We start from the raw sequence: 17,039 nt of genomic DNA, 5'->3' as shown, positions 1-17,039 counted from the left end.
CCTTTTCTTCATCCGAATATTGTGTATAGTGCATGCGCAAAGCCCCTTAGCAATTTTGTCAACAATATGGCGGCTCGATATCGCAAACCATGAAAGCTACACGAAAACTGCGAAAAACATTGAGGTATTCTTCCGATATGGCTGTCAGATGTGTGTGATATATATCCAATTGGCTTGAGATTTGTAAGAGTTTATATGTCCAGACGTACCCTATTGTAATCAAATCAAATAAAAAACAAAATCAAATGTAGACCTACTTTATTTCCAAGTTAGGTAGTAAAAGAAACATGACAAAATGAATGAAGTTTTAGCAAAACAAACATTTTTATACTGTTTTATAGTGCAGATATATATTTTAAAGGATTAATTCATACTGTATGTAGTGCATATATAGCCTTGAATGGTGGCTGTTACAGTAAAGGTTGGCTTTCCCATCTAAGATCTTTTTCAACTCCAGCTGAAGGGAGTTGAGGGACCACTCTCGGTAGGGTCACAGCACAATAATCTACAACAGGCTACTGAAATGCAACTAAGTAATGCTATTTTATCATACAAGGGTCATATTTCAGTTTGAAAGAATACACCAGGTTTTGTCGCCGTCGTGCAATGTTGGCAGAGATTGAAATCGCCTTTTAAGAATATGTGTTCCAAAAAGTTCAAATCTCGGCTTTTACTGATAGGGCTGTAAAATATTTTTGATATGAATGGAGATAAAATTTAATTTGTTAAAACTTATGTGATGCTCCACTAGGAGGACTGTACTTTGACAGAAGAAGAACTTATAAGAGATGGGAAATGCAATGGGGTCAGACCGAATTTGAACCCCTGATTGGTCCCAAAACTCTAGACATGCAGGCTCCAGACTTAGTCCCACTACACACCTGTCTCCTTTTACCTAAGTCTTGTCCCAGCAAACAACATTATTTACAACACAGGTGTAGGTATATCCTTTTGGCAATCATATCCACAGTACGCCACAGTACTGGAAACAATGGGTTGCATGGTTATAGACACTACTGTAACAGGAGATGAAAAATAAAATGGGGACAGATTGGGATTTGAACTTGGGACCAAACTGTAGACAGACATTTTATCCACTTGAGCTACCTGGTCACTGGTTGACAGTGAAACTGAAAAAAACCTCTTTGAGACTTATTGTGTAAATCAGCTGCTTAAAAAACTCAGTACATAGTTCATTCAGGTACTACGTTGTTAAATGCATATAAAAAAGTTGCTCATTCTGGATTGCTAACATGTATTTTTATTCTGACATCATATTATTCCGACTTATTCTGACTGTATAACATCACTGCCCTGTTCCTGTAGGCTCATTCCTGCAGTAGTGGTTTCCATGTCTACTGTTAAAGTATGGCAATAACACATCAAGTGTCCCTGCTATAACAGTTATTAGTGGTCAATCTGGCAGAAAGTACTGAAGTTGCACTGACATGTCTATGTGCTGTTGGTTGTAGGGTCCCACACTGGGAAGGTATGCATACGTACACTAGTCAGGGACAAACTAGAATAGTGTGGTCATTTAATAATTCCTGAAGGTCTGTCCACGCAAACAGTTCTGTAGATTGTTCATTAAAATATACTTGGATATTGGGCAATATGGCATGATGGAAAACATAATAATTTTTGTGAGGATTTTGTATGCAACATTTTTATATCATGCTAATAAATAACAGTTGTGTCAAGTTAAGCACTTATTTCAGCTTTAAAGCAATTTATTAGCTATAAAACATTCAGTTGAAATGTTCACATAAGTTATTTCTTTTATTACAGATTAAGAGTTTCAAACAATGACACACTTACAGCAGGAATGTGAAAGATATTAACCTTCAAATCACCATGGAGGTAAGGCAAGATACAGAGCTAACCAACCCCAGTATGACGAGTATTGTGGAGGAAGCTGAGCCAGAGGCTGCTAAGGAGGAATACTACTCTGAACCCAGAGTAAGCCCTGTCGAAATGGAGCTCTCAGAAATCTCAGATTCAACTGTTGGTAAAAAGAAAATGGTTAACATTCACCAGTTTTATCCTCAACTAGAACATACTTTTACAAAATCCTCCACAATATTTGCAGAGGAACAAGACAAGCGAACAGAGGAAGCAATGAAAGAAATAGTGGATGAGTCAACATTTACCAATTCAGACAAAGAACTTAGTAGTGCTTCACAGTTGTTGCAGCTGGAGGACACTTCTCTGGTTCAGATGCCAAGCAATTCCACAACAGATGTAACTGATCCGCAGGCATCTAAAACTGATGTGACTGATGGTGCAAGTGGTGATGCCGGGACCTCAAAAGAGGACGATAACAATTCTGCTGCAGATAAAAAGGTAATCATCAAGATCTCATTTTCCTGCTCAGTAGTCTCTTAGAATTGTAATATTTTTCTTAACTGGAATCTTAAAACTTTTTAAATACTTTGAAGCAACAGGTAATCTAGCTGTCCTGCCCATGCAGATTAAAATGGCCAAACATTTGTTGAAGAAGCTAGAACTACTTTTTAATGTAAATCAACTGATGACAATTAATCAGATATGGTCACACCAAGCAAAACAGATATGAAATGATAGAAATCATACTATACTGGTCTGTCAGTTGAAACATTCTCTGAGGTATTATCACTTTCGTCCTGAAGAAGTTTGCTGTCTAAAATTGAACCACCAGATACATGTTTACCATCAGGTTTTGTTGTTCGTATTCATTTTCTGTGCTGTTTGTGTGTCTCATATGATGTTTTTTTTCAGTTCATGCTAGTAAACATTATTTTGATCATGCATGTAATTGCTTCACAATCACATTTTCTTTGTCATCATTTTGTTTTATTGTCATGATTATGCTTTTCAGCCATTTCAGTCAACTATGTTTTATGGGGTAAGACTTGTCATATGGATAGCCTATTAGGTATCCATACATGTGTTAAGATAAGAAATATTTTTCATTGAATGATTTTGATATTCAAAGTTAAGCTTTAGACTTTATACTTCATGTATATATAAATGTATGAATTTAATAAATAAAAGTTAAAAAGAAGGACTTGTTGTTGCCTGAACACCATTCTTTAGTTGCCATCACTTGTTCTGTACCCTGTTGATTTATCCAAGTCTTCCATCCATCCTCGTCATGCACTTCCCCAGGCCCCTGCTAACCCTGTACACAGCTGTAGGAATGACATGGTCAAAATTCCAACAAATTATCAGTGTAATAATTCTTGTACATGTAATGTGTTTGGTTAATATATTCATTTTTTTTTTAATTACTGAACTTTCATTTATGTTTTGAGAATATAAGAATAGAATGAACATTTGCTACACATTTATTCTGAGAATTTACTCACTTATGTGAGTTTCAGCGTTTTCCCCAACCTTTTGGCGTCCATTTTTGTCCAACCACACCTCAACCCTGTTGACCACTTTGTTATACCACACAATACAGGGTGTTTGCATGTCACCTGTTACGACACACAATGCAGTCAGGATGTTTGCATGTGACCTGATAGTCTTTTACTGTTCCACAAAATGCTGGATGTTTGTGCTTGTCACCTGGTCTACCACATGTACACCTTGCTGGGTCTTTGCATGTCACCTTGTTCAACACAATGCAGGGTTTTTGTCACTTGTTTTAATACCATATATTGTAGTTTATAATTGTTATCTGTGTTTATATACACCTACAGATTATTACATTAAATTCTAATTTGTCTACATATAAGAACAATTTCGAAGTAAATAGGTAATGGTTTTCATTTATCTTGATGATTAAAGTATCAACTTAAACATAGCAATAGTATTGCACATCTTAGAAGTATACATCTGTGCAAAAACATGTATAAATTATTATACATGTTGGTAAGTAAGTAGCTAAATATAAAAAGAAAAAAGTGAAAATCGAGCTGAAGTCAGCTGCATAATGATGTGACTGTGTGTTTTGTAGCCTGCCACTGTGTTTAGTACGACAGTAAGTGAGGACATGCTAGACAAGGCGAGGGCCAGGCGATGGACCCGCAACAGTATATTCAAGACAGAGGACTGGGGGCCTGTACAGAAATACTCCACAGGCATGCAGGATATCATAGAGAGGAAGGCAGCAGAGCAGTAAGGCCACTTTATGTCTACATGTTTACCTCCTCTGTGAATTACACATTGTAACAGCATCAACGTATGCCAAACTTTCAAACAAAAAATTAAGTTCTTCTCAAACTTCAAGCCAGTTTTAAATTAGTAAGCCCTTTTAAATTATTTACAACTTCTTTAGACGTTTTATGCAGAAATTGAATAAAAATGCTTTTGCTTGATTTCTTTGTGATGGATATGACATAAACAATACAGTGCTTTTACTGGTAAATAATGCCAATCTTACATCTTTGTATCAGCTCATTAACAATGATGTAACAGGTTCATTCTTGATTTTCAGTTTTACAAAAGCAATGTTGTTAAAGGCCAGTGGTGACCACCAGGGGTGTATAAATGCTGTAAACAAAGCCATGGGACTGGTGCCAGACATACCCAAATACCACGTGGCACGGGCCGAGGCCTACATTCAGTTGTGTGATTTCAAGTCAGCCATTTTGAACTACAAAAAGGCATGTCTTCTTGAAGCAAACAATGACGGATATTACTCACGGTTGTCATTTCTTTATTACTTCCAAGGACAGACATTGTTTGACCAGAGACTTTATCCTGAGGCTTTAGAATGTTTTTCTAGTGCTGCTGAAATGAACCCTGATAATGTAGGATACCATATACGAAGGTAAGAAAAGTGATACTGTAGGACTTGGTACTTTATAAGGCTACTGGTCGATTATAAAACCAGATACCAAGATTACAAGGAGGCATAAAGGCAAAGAATGGTATTTACATTGTACATATTTTCAAAATTTTAGATATTTCCGATTTGTGAAGGATAGAAATAAGGTTTGCAAATGAAACCTCCATAAAATTTCCATTCTAATCATTTGTCTGCATGGTTTACAAAGAATGTAAGTAGTATTTTCATTGAATTTTTTTTTCTTTAAAACACTTGCTGTTTCTAGTACTTAAATCTTGGGTTACTTTTTGAAGATGAAAGGTTCATAATTATGTCTATAATAATTAAGAAAGTTTGTACAAGAAAAAGAAATGTATATCATACAATGTAAGGTCAAGGTTACCATTGCATTTGCTTGAAACTTTTGTGTGTACATTTAATATTTTTAATAAGATATTGTGTTTGTTTGATTGTTTGTGATATTTGTATTGTTTGAGTAAGATAGTGTGTTCATTTGATTGTTTGTGATATTTGTGTATTTTTAGTAAGATACTGTGTTAGTTTGATTGTTTGTGATATTTGTATTGTTTGAGTAAGATACAGTGTTAGTTTGATTGTTTGTGATATTTGTATATTTTTAGTAAGATACTGTGTTAGTTTGATTGTTTGTGATATTTGTATTGTTTGAGTAAGATAGTGTGTTCGTTTGATTGTTTGTGATAATTGTATTGTTTGAGTAAGATAGTGTGTTTGTTTGATTGTTTGTGATATTTATATTGTTTGAGTAAGATACTGTGTTTGATTGTCTGTGATATTTGTATTGTTTGAGTAAGATACTGGGTTTGATTGTTTGTGATATTTGTATTGTTTGAGTAAGATAGTGTGTCAGTTTGATCGTTTGTGATATTTGAATTATTTGAGTAAGATAGTGTGTTCGTTTGATTGTTTGTGATATTTGTATTGTTTGAGTAAGATAGTGTGTTAGTTTGATTGTTTGTGATATTTGTATTGTTTGAGTAAGATAGTGTGTTAGTTTGATTGTTTGTGATATTTGAATTATTTGAGTAAGATAGTGTGTTTGTTTTATCGTTTGTGATATTTGTATTGTTTGAGTAAGATACAGTGGTAGTTTGATGGTTTGTGATATTTGTATTGAAGCATCACTTGTCTAGCTGCCCTCCAGAGACATGGCGAGTGTCTGGCCCTGGTGAACAAACGACTAGAAACAGAGGTCAACAATCCTGACCTATACATAATGAGGGCCCGCTTACACGAGATGTTTAGGAATGTGAGTACAGCAAACTTACATGACAGATTATATCCCTACATGTTCTGTCAATAATATGTATCCCTCAGATGGTCTCTCCCTTCTATCACTAGAATGTGACCTTGAAATTGGCCTTCTGTCAATAAAAAGTGTGCATATGTGGTCTTTTCCTTCTATCAGTAGAGAGAGTTCTCCAATCTGCGCCATTCTTTCAATAAAAAGTATCCCTGACAAAGGGACTACCAATGGCAGGTTTGATTCATTAGAAAGGGTGGGTGGAAACAGTTGACATTTGGACAGGTTGTATTGATTTTCACCTATAGCTCTGGCCCACATTTGAGATTGTCATCCATAAAATTTATTTTGTTAACTGAAGACAAAAAAATGAAATGGGCTTTGTTTGGAAATTTATTATCAAACATTAAAAGTTGCATCCTGAAACTTAAGAACTCCTTTGAAGGTGGTTGTTAAAGTTAGGTCTATACCAGATATGCTGATACTGTTGTTAGTGTTTACTAGGACAGACAAGAACACATAGTCTTGTAAAGACATCTGGATTGCCATGATCACAGTGTAACATATAGATTTATTTCTGCTTATTCAAATTTTGTTGTGGCTTTATTATCCCCTCGCAACGAAAGTTCAAGGGGATATAGGATTACGCTCGTACATATTTACACACATATGTACGTATATATGTATGTTACACTCTTTGTCATCACTCTAGCGACTTCATTTCTCAACAGAATTTCGTGAAACTTCATAAGTGTTTGGTATGACAATACCTGGAACAAGTTTACATTTTGGGTAACTGCTTTGAAGGTCAAGGTCACTGTTTCTATTTTTAGAAAAACTTTGTCATCGCTCTAGCGACTTCATTACTTAACCAAATTTCATGAAACTTCATACAATTAAGTGTTTGTTATGACAATACCTTGAACAAGTTCGCTTTTCCGATTACTGCTTGAAGGTCAAGGTCACTGTTACTATTTTTAGAAAACTTTGTCATCTTTCTAGCGACTTCATTCTTGAACGGAATTGCGTGAAACTTCATACAAGAGTTTGGTATGACAATACCTTGAACAAGTTCGCATTTCGGATTTCTACGTTGAAGGTCAAAGTCACTGTTACTGCTTTTAGAAAAAACTTCAGTCATCGCTGTAGCGACTGCATTCCTCAGTAGAATTTCATGAAACTTGATACAAGTGTCTGGTATGACAATGTTACTATTTTCCGAAAAACTTTGTCAGTGCTCTTTCGAATCCATTCCTCAACGGAATTTCGTGAAACTTGATACAATTGTTTGCCATGGCAATACCTTCAACAGATGCAGTCGTTATTGAATTGTTTATTCATTTCCTCATACATATGCATGGCACACAATGTGTGAATGCGAGGGGATTTGTATCACTTCTGATGCCTTGTTACATATACAATGTGCCTTGTCTAAATTGAACACTTTGTATTTTTGAAAGCCTGTACAAAGTCATTTTTAGCTACTAGGTAGGTCACACTAAATATCCTTACTTATAACAGAATGCTTTCATCAGGTGAAATACATTTTCAATGTCTTTTCATTTGTTTTTAAATGCTATCCTTGTCAATGAAGAGTTGAATTGTTTGTTGATTCCATGTTGTTGAATGTTCCAGACAACCCTGTGTTACTATGACATAAAGGATGCCCTATCACTAGATGAGGGCCATGTAGAGGCCCAGAAGATGATGGCCCATCTAGAACGCCGTGCCCAGGAGAACAAAGCCCAGGCAACACAGCTCAACCTGGCTGGCAAACACAGGGAGGCCCTTCAGAAGATTTCCATCGCCATAGAAACCAACCCTAACATGGCAGACTTCGATGTCCTCAGGTGAATTAGATAGTGCTGAAATTCTTACATCACAGCTGTATATGCATGTATTGATCTAATTTCACAAGGTCTGATGTTAGTGTTCATTCATAAGAAGCAAAGATCAATTGATCAATGATCAGTATTTTTACTTCAGGAACAGGGTTTTTTTGAGGGGGGAGGTATTAATCTGGAATCATCCCATCATATTCACAATCTTGTTTGTACATTTAGACCCTTAGTTTCCATTTGATTCCCTTGAAACTTGGTAGAGTTATCCTAATCATTTGTAGAATTTCCATGAATATCTGAATACAAATTTTCCGACATAATTTCTGGCCATTTTGCTCCTCAGTTTCCATACAATTTCCTTGAAACTTGGTAGACGTAATTAATAGGTATAATTTTACTGGAAATGTAGATGGTTTACTAGTTACCATTATTGAAAATAAGATTTCATTTATTTTACAGCAATGATAAAACAAGTTCATAAACTGACATTAATTACTCTTGTTGGCAAAGATGTGTGCAGGGGTCTTAATATGGGAGGAAACGATAGTACCCAGAATAAACCCATGTGGGCAGACAGGTAACCTTTTCACATCTGATTTGCTGGGGTTCGATCCCTGGTCAGACATGAAAATGTACGGGGCCACTTGCCTGATCATGTGTGTTTTCTAGATGGTGCAGTGGTGTATTCGCTCGCCTTTCACTGCAAGACAGCTAGAGATTACCATTGTTTTTCTTTAAAGATACAAATAGTTTTATTTCTCAGTGTGTATTACCAGATGAAATAAATTCAAAACTGTGAATCAAACAATCTTAAATCTGTTTCTATTTACATTAAAAATGCACCAGAAACAACATGTAACCAAAGGTTTGCTTTCCTCTACAGAGGTACCCTCCACCGGAAACTGGGTGATTTTAATGCAGCTATCGATGATTTCCTGCTCGCCCTGGACAAATGTGACCACAACGAAGAGAGCCAAGTCTATCTGGACTCTCAAAGACAACTGCTCCTTACTTACAATGACTTCGCTGTCGAGTGCTTCACCAAAGGATTCTACGAGGAATCCATTATTCTCCTAAATAAGGCCATCAAGGGAGAGAAGCGAGAGAAGGGGCTCTATATTAACAGGGGAGGTAATGCATCAAGTAGAATTTTCTTTTTGCTATTTATTATGGTAATGTTCTTTTGGCTATTTGTTTGGTAATGCTGTTTGGGCTATTTGTTATGGTAATGCTGTTTCGGCTATTTGTTATGGTAATGCTGTTTCGGCTATTTGTTATGGTAATTTTACTTTTGCTATTTGTTATGGTAATTTTCTCTTTGCTATTTGTTATGGCAATTTTATGGTAATTTTCTTTTTGCTATTTGTTATGGTAATTTTCTTTTCGCTATTTCTTATGGTACTTTTCTTTTTGCTATTTGTTATGGTAATTTTCTTTTTGCTATTTGTTATGGTAATTTTCTTTTAGCTATTTGTTATGGCAATTTTATGGTAATTTTCTTTTTGCTATTTGTTATGGTAATTTTCTTTTTACTATTTGTTATGGCAATTTTATGGTTATTTTCTTCTTGCTATTTGTTATGGTAATTTTCTTTTTGCTATTTGTANGTGCCATTATCTTATATTGCCATCATACTTAGTGACATCACACTTGGTGACATTATTTTATACTGATATCAACCTTAATGACATCATGTTTAGTGTCATTATTTTATACTGACATCACTCTAATTACTGACATTATTTTATGCTGACATCACAGTTAATGACATCACACTTAGTGACATCAATAATAATTATGGGAAAACAAGACTACCAGCTGGTGGATGTTTCCAAGGGTAGATGTTTCCATGACTTGATGTTTCTATGGATAGATGTTTCCATGACTTGATGTTTCCATGGATACATGCTTTCATTACAAAATGTTTCCATGGGTGGATGTTTCTATGGGTCATGTTTCTATGGGCAGATGTTGAGCATAAAAACTGCACAAAATCAAAAAATGACATTTTTCTGAGTTTATTACGTTGAAACTCAGTTTCTCAGTGAATACATTGAAAACTGTTTGTAAAATACTACTCACTGATCAGTATGGAACAAAAAACATTAAGATTTTAATTGAAAATTATGAGTACCGGTAGCTGATCATTTAGGTCAATGTTAAAGTCCATATTGGACTGGCAATGTACATACACATGGAAATGTATCAAAAACCATGTGAAAATGGTGGTGCTGTACTTTGTTTATCACAAGTAAAGAAGTCATGTCACAAATATTATGTTATATACTCAAACTGCTGTCCAGTGTAATAAATGAGTGTAATAATACTATGACATAAAAGCAAAGTTTTACTTTATTATTTTTTCATTGTTACCCCACTACCCACCCACTTAGTCGAGAAGGGGTACATAGTAAATGCTTACTCAGTGCGTCTGTGCGTGCATCCCTATATTTGTGTGTCTGTCTGTTTGTAGTAAGAAAGCATGTATAGAGAATATCTTTTGAATCCCTCTATGTAAATTTTTACAATAGTATAGTAACCTCAAGTTGTAAACCTGATTAGAGTTTTTAGGGAGATAGGGGTTTATCCTCGGGTTCAAGAAATACTGGTGTAACAGCAAATTATTTCCTCCCTGCTGAAAGTTTCCCGGGGGAAAGAATCAGCTAGCTGTTACTTTCTCCCATTAGATATTTTTATCCCGGGGAAAGAAATTAGCTAGCTGATTAGCTAGAAAACAACAACTAGCTGATTTTTCCACTCTTTTTCAATTTTTGGTATTGATGTTTAGGGAGGGTGAAACAATTTGCTGGCTGTTTTTTTCTCCATTTGGGTTTGTTGTTTAGGGGAAAAACTATCAGCTGGCAGATTTTCCCCCTTGTATTGATTCCCAGGTAGTATATAGATGTCTTCGGTGGCGAAGATTTAGAAAAAGGAAGAAGGAATGTAGTGTCACTGGACTGAGTCGATCGCGGCGACCAGGTAGCTGAATTGGTAGAGCCTCTGTCTAGAGTTCTCCTGTTACAAAAGTTTTAATATATGAGTAAGAAAACATATTATATAATTAATGAAGATAACTCTGACACAAAACATATGCACATCTTTGTTGCATAAGGTAGTTATATAACCCTTAATTGTAATAAAACCCTATATATACATATTGTATAATGAGTATGGTAATAACTCTAATTATTATTTGTGACATCGTCACATACTGTTTATGAGTAAATGCGTCATTTGTTGCCTTTTGTCCAGAATACAAACAAGTCGGTCATCAAATTGAAAACTTTTTTGTAAAATGCATTATATTTTCTGTACATGTATTACATAAAATATTGAAATACATGATTGTATATTAATAATTGATTTTTTGCATGAGAACAACAATAAAACAGAACAATATATTTTGGAAAACGTCAGTCTGATGGTTTTTATTAGCTCACCTGCCCGAAAGGGCTAGTGAGCTTATGCCATGGCGCGGCGTACGTCGTCTGTCCGTCGTCTGTCAACTTTCCTTTTAACGACTTTTTCTGAAGAATGGACAGGCCTAGAGTCATGATATTTGGGTGATAGCTTCGCTGGTAGGAGCCTTACAAAGTTTGAGAATGAAAATGACCTTGACCTACTTTCAAGGTCACAGGGGTCAAATATGTCAAAAACTTTAAACGACTTCTTCTGAAGAACTAAATGGTATAGAATCTTCATATTTGGCTTCCTGGGATGGAGCCGGACAAAGTTTGAGAATGAAAATGACCTTGACGTACTTTCAAGGTCACAGCTGTCAATTATGTCAAACACTTTAAACGACTTCTTCTGAAGAACGAAAAGGTATAGAACTTTCATATTTGGCTGTTGGCTTCATGAGATAGAGCCGGACAAAGTTTGAGAATGAATATATCTTGACCTACTTTCACGGTCACAGGGGTCAAATGTGTCAAAACTCTTCAAACGACTTCTTCTGAAAAACTAAAAGGGATAGAATCTTCATATTTGGCTGATGGCTTCCTGGGATGGAGCCCAACATATCTTGAAAATGACCTTGATATACTTTCAAGGTCACAGCGGTCAAATATGTCGAACACTTTAAACGACTTCTTCTGAAGAATTAAAAGGTATAGAATCTTCATATTTTGCTGTTGGCTTCCTTGGATGGAGCCCGATAAAGTTTGAGAATGAAATTGACCTTGACTTACTTTCAAGGTCACAGCAGTCAAATATGTAAAAACTCTTTAAACGACTTCTCCTGAAGAACTAAAAGGTATAGAATCTTTATATTTGGCTGTTGGCTTGCTGAGATAGATACCGACAAAGTTTGAGAATGAAAATGTCCTTGACCTTCTTTCAAGGTCACAGGTGTCAAATATGTCAAAAACATCAAAGGGCTTCTTCTGAATAATCGAAAGCATAAAATTATAATATTTGGCTGGTGGCTTCCTGGGATAGAGCTCACCAAAGTTTGCGAATGAAAATGACCTCAACCTACCTAAAAGGACAGACATCAACAGCATTTTAAAGGATTTGTTCTTAAGAACCAAATGGAATGGATTCATAAGATTTGGCTGGTAGCTTTTTGGGATAGAGCTTACAAAGTATGAGAAGGAAAATGACATTGACCTACTTACAAGGTCACAGGAAAAAATATGTCAATTAACTTCTGAAGAGGAACCAAAAAGCATAGAATCTTATAATAATATTTGGCTGGTAGTTTCAACAGATGTTTGCGAGGGAAATATTTGTAGTGCAATATGATATTGAATGAGAATATTTTGCTATGACTGCTTAAATATTCAGGTGAGCGATACAGGCCCTCTGGGCCTCTTGTTTAGTTTGAAAAAGATGTATCTCAGAAAAATATTCTTATCCCCCTGGTCAATGAAATTCCAATTTGAACTTTCCTAGTTTCTTTCATACCTTTACGTGTTGAAGGGAGTTATCTGCTGTCATTTATCAGGTGTATATTTATAAGATAGAGAGATTTCACATACAGTACCTAAATATTTGTCTAATTGTGCAGTATACATGTGTGTTGATAATGTAAAATATGTTACCAATAAATTTTTTTCAGATTGTTTTTTCCGGCAGAATGACTACAACTTCGCGTTACAGGACTACAACCAAGCATTAGAGATAGACCCAAATGATGCTGCCGTCCAGGCAAGGATATCGGTGATCTTTAACGAGTATGGAGTGACAGCTTACCAGGACAAAAACTACCCGGTAAATAAGTCACACAGATAGGTCCCTGGTAGATAACACAGATATGTACCGGGTAGATAACACAGATAGGTACCTGGCAGATAACACAGATATGTACCTGGGAGATAACACAGATATGTACCTGGGAGATAACACAGATATGTACCTGGAAGATAACACAGATAGGTACCTGGTAGATAACCCAGATATGTACCTGGTAGATAACACAGATAGGAACCTGGTAGATAACACAGATACGTACCTGGTAGATAACACAGATAGGAACCTGGTAGATAACACAGATACGTACCTTGTAGATAACACAGATAGGTACCTGGGAGATAACACAGATATGTACCTGGGAGATAACACAGATATGTACCTGGGAGATAACACAGATAGGTACCTGGTAGATAACACAGATATGTATAATTATATATCACAATAAATATGACGCGGATAATACATACTTCAACAGGGGTTTCCCAAAGATAAGCAATATCGCTAGATACAATCTGTCCTGGACATCTGTTCTCTTTTAGTTTTAAAAAGTAACCCACCTAAACAAGTTTAAAATAAGCTACTTTGATTTTGCATTTTTTACAAGAAGTGTTCAAATCAGAGATTACTACATGTAACTTACTCTCGAAGAAAACTATTTCTAAAACATTTTGTGAAAGTTGAGGTAACTCAAGTCTTGTATTGTATCACAGGAGGCTGATTCCAAGTTTACAGAAGCCCTAAAACACAACCCCAAAGTAGGACAATACTATATCTCTCGGGCAAGGGCACGCTACATGTTGGAGGTAAGTAACACTGTTTTTTTTATCTAAAGGCAATATAGTTTAAGTTTGTCTCTGTGTAAAACTCAGTACTATAAAAGAAATGCTTTTGTTTTCGTATGACTAAATTATGCAAGAGTATAAGAGATAGATTCAAGAGCAAATGCCAGCGTGAAAACTTCCACACCCTGATCGATTTAAAGAGTCACATTGCAGACATTTCCACACGCAAGAATTTCCACTTTCCGGTACTAAATTTCTTTGTCAACCGTACACAAATTTTGTCACTGTGTCGACATTAAAATACATGCAGTTTGTAGTTTGTTTCTGTGACAATATTAATTACAAGTTTGTCTCCATGTCAGCAATAACAACGATACATAGTTTCTGTGTCAACACTAACAAGGATAGGTTGTTTACAGAGTATGGTCGGGGCCAGACAGGACCTGTTGATGGGATTGCTGTTGGATCCGTCCAATGAGGATGTGATATCTATCCTGTCGCGCCTCTTTCCCGGTAAATCAGTGGCGGACGTGATCAACAGTCGTGCCGCTGACACTGCCAAACTTGCCCTCAAAGCCGTGTTGTTCCCACCTCAGAAAAGGTCGATGGAGTCGAAGAGGATGGCTGCCATGGAGGTGACATTCGATGAAGGGTGAGTGATATTCTATTTTCCTGTCATTTAAGTGAGATAAACTCCTAAACATTTATAATAAATAGGTTGTCAAGTGTTTTGGATTATGTAAATTAATATTCCACAAGTTACAAGGAGTATCTATTTGAAGATTGGTGTCCGCAGATAGTACATGAAATCTGATAAAATCTACGATATGTAGATGAAGTGGACTTTTTGTGGCATCATATTCTTTTTTTACCATCAATTTATACATAAACTCAAGAAAAGAGATTTATTTGTGAATGTATTTTATCATGATTATCCCACTCTAGTTAATATCAGAGTATATAACTAATGAAGATTGGAAGACTTGTGAAAACATACTGCCATAAATTACAAATCAGGTGTTCTGTTTGTCTTTTTGTTTAGCATTGTATGTTAATAATGCTAATCAATAGCTTACTGTAGTTCTCATCATGACTTTAATGGTGACATACACATCCTATTCTGTGATAACATTACCATGGCATCACACTGGCCAATAACTGAAGGCCAACAAGACAGCCAGTCATAGTATCAGAAATGTTACGATGAACTCACTCAGGGCAAGTTGACTACCTCTTTGGTTTCCTTCCTGTTTGATTCAAGTCAGACCAAATCAAGCTGGGTTGCTTGACCTCGGAGTTGTGAATACTTTATGTTAAACTTTTATAGTTGAAGCTATTAATGATACTAGGATTCCACATAAACTGTCAATATGTAAACCTGTTTTATAGTATGCCAAGTGGACAGCCACCACCTCCCTCTGCAGTGAGGACTGACTGGAGTCAGGCAGACTCTGATGTATCACAGCAAGACAAACCTGGCCCACCAGCCCTTCAGCGACTCAAGACATGCATGACTGAACAGGACTTTGCTCTTGTACTAATGGAGGGAAAGAAACAGGTACATATAGTCAAAAGTCAGTTTCAGGCATTTCCCTTAAAATTTGAAAAGTCTTTAAATATGACTTCAGTTGTGCAAAGATACCTGGGATTTGGACCTTGTTTTTTTTCCATTTTGTAAATTTCTTTATTTTTTATTATATTTTCCATTCAACACTCCCCTGATTCTAGCAATGCATTAAAAAACAATGATATCACTAAAAACTGCATTTTAAAAAAAACACTCGCCCGATTGTGTCAGTTTTATAGTACAATCAGAAGGGAATGCCGTTTTTAGCTTTTAGCCGAAGGACCATGGTGAGTTTATGTCATAACGCAGCATCCATCGTCTGGGTGTCTTCGGCAGTATGTTTCAGTGAGGTAGGACTATAAAGTCGGCATCAGTTCTGCGCTATCACAAGGAGACAAACATGAATACATCTCAGCCTCCCAAAACACACACGCATAGGGGGGATTTTCACTAAATTTGGTCTGGAGCATCCTTGGGCCAAAGTGACTCCATTTTATTTAACCAGTGGGTGTGGCCATGGTAGGAGCAGAGGGGCGGGGCCCAATAGGGGAAATAGAGGTAAAACCTTCTACCGTAGGGATTTAGAGATTCTATCTTAATTTAGTCTGGAGCATCCCTGGTCCAAGGGGACACAATTTTGTATAAACGGTTGGTGTGGCCCCGTCCTTGGAGCAGAGGGGCGGGACCCAAAAGGGGAAATAGAGGTAAAACATTTAAAATCCTTCTACCGTAGGGATTAAGGGATTTTATCTTAATTTAGTCTGGAGCATCTTTGAGCCAAGGGGACTGAATTTTTGTATAAACGATGGGTGTGGCCCCCCTGAGAGCAGAGGGGCAGGGCCCAATAGGGGAAATAGAGTAAAACCTTTAAAATCCTTCTACCGTAGGGATTAAGAGATTTTATCCTAATTAAGTCTGGAGCATCCTTGGGCCAAGGGGACTCAATTTTGTATAAACGGTGGGTGTGGCCCCCCCTGGGGGCAGAGAGGAGGGGCCCAATAAGGGATATAGGGGAATAGCTTTAATATCCTTCTTCTTCCGTTGGGATGAAGGTATTTTGACCAAATTTAAACAGAAGCATCCTATAGAGAAGGGAAATCTTTTTTTTTATAAATGGTGGGTCTGACCCTTCTTGGGCTTGAGGGGTAGAGCCAAATAGGGGTAATTTAGCAAATTCTTTAAAATTCTTCTTCTTCTGTAGGAATGACAGGATTTTGTCCATATTTGGTCTGAAACATCCTTTGTTAAAGGGGACTTAATTAGACCCCCATCGGGAACCGGGGGGGGGGACTGTAGTTTTGCGTCATGTCCGTCCGTCCGTCCTTCCGCTATCCCGACCGGGCGCTATCTCCTACACTACTTGTCACTGGAACTTCATGCTTGGGGAATGGGTTCACCTTGGTGAGGCGGTGTGTCGTGTATCAAAAGTAGGTCACTCTGACCTACATTCTGTCCTTTGACCTACATCAAAGAAAAAGTTTGTCCGGGCTCTATCTCCTATACTACTAGTCACTGGAACTTCATACTTTGTGCATGGGTTCTGATATCGCTTACTAAAATTAGCGATATTCATATTTATACCACCAAATGTAATCAGATAATGAAATGCTGTAGT

General features: G+C 36.6%; 1 protein-coding gene across 1 annotated transcript; it reads left to right on the top strand.

Moving 5' to 3' along the window:
• Window positions 1-45: 45 nt before the first annotated feature.
• LOC110442457 (tetratricopeptide repeat protein 16-like) lies at window positions 46-15,531 on the top strand (the record flags this gene model as incomplete). Its single annotated transcript, XM_021486077.1, has 12 exons — window positions 46-124; window positions 1,789-2,343; window positions 2,858-2,884; window positions 3,944-4,104; window positions 4,424-4,759; window positions 5,915-6,044; window positions 7,674-7,888; window positions 8,763-9,010; window positions 12,942-13,093; window positions 13,786-13,878; window positions 14,277-14,509; window positions 15,247-15,531. Coding segments are annotated over exons 2-12 (2,369 nt in total), but the record flags the coding sequence as incomplete, so codon positions are not given.
• Between the last annotated feature and the right edge of the window lie 1,508 nt (window positions 15,532-17,039).

The sequence above is a fragment of the Mizuhopecten yessoensis genome, unplaced genomic scaffold, assembly GCF_002113885.1.
Source record: "Mizuhopecten yessoensis strain PY_sf001 unplaced genomic scaffold, ASM211388v2 scaffold716267, whole genome shotgun sequence".
Taxonomy (NCBI): domain Eukaryota; kingdom Metazoa; phylum Mollusca; class Bivalvia; order Pectinida; family Pectinidae; genus Mizuhopecten; species Mizuhopecten yessoensis.
Note: the sequence above shows the minus strand (reverse complement) of the source record. Positions and strands in the feature narration are given on the sequence as shown.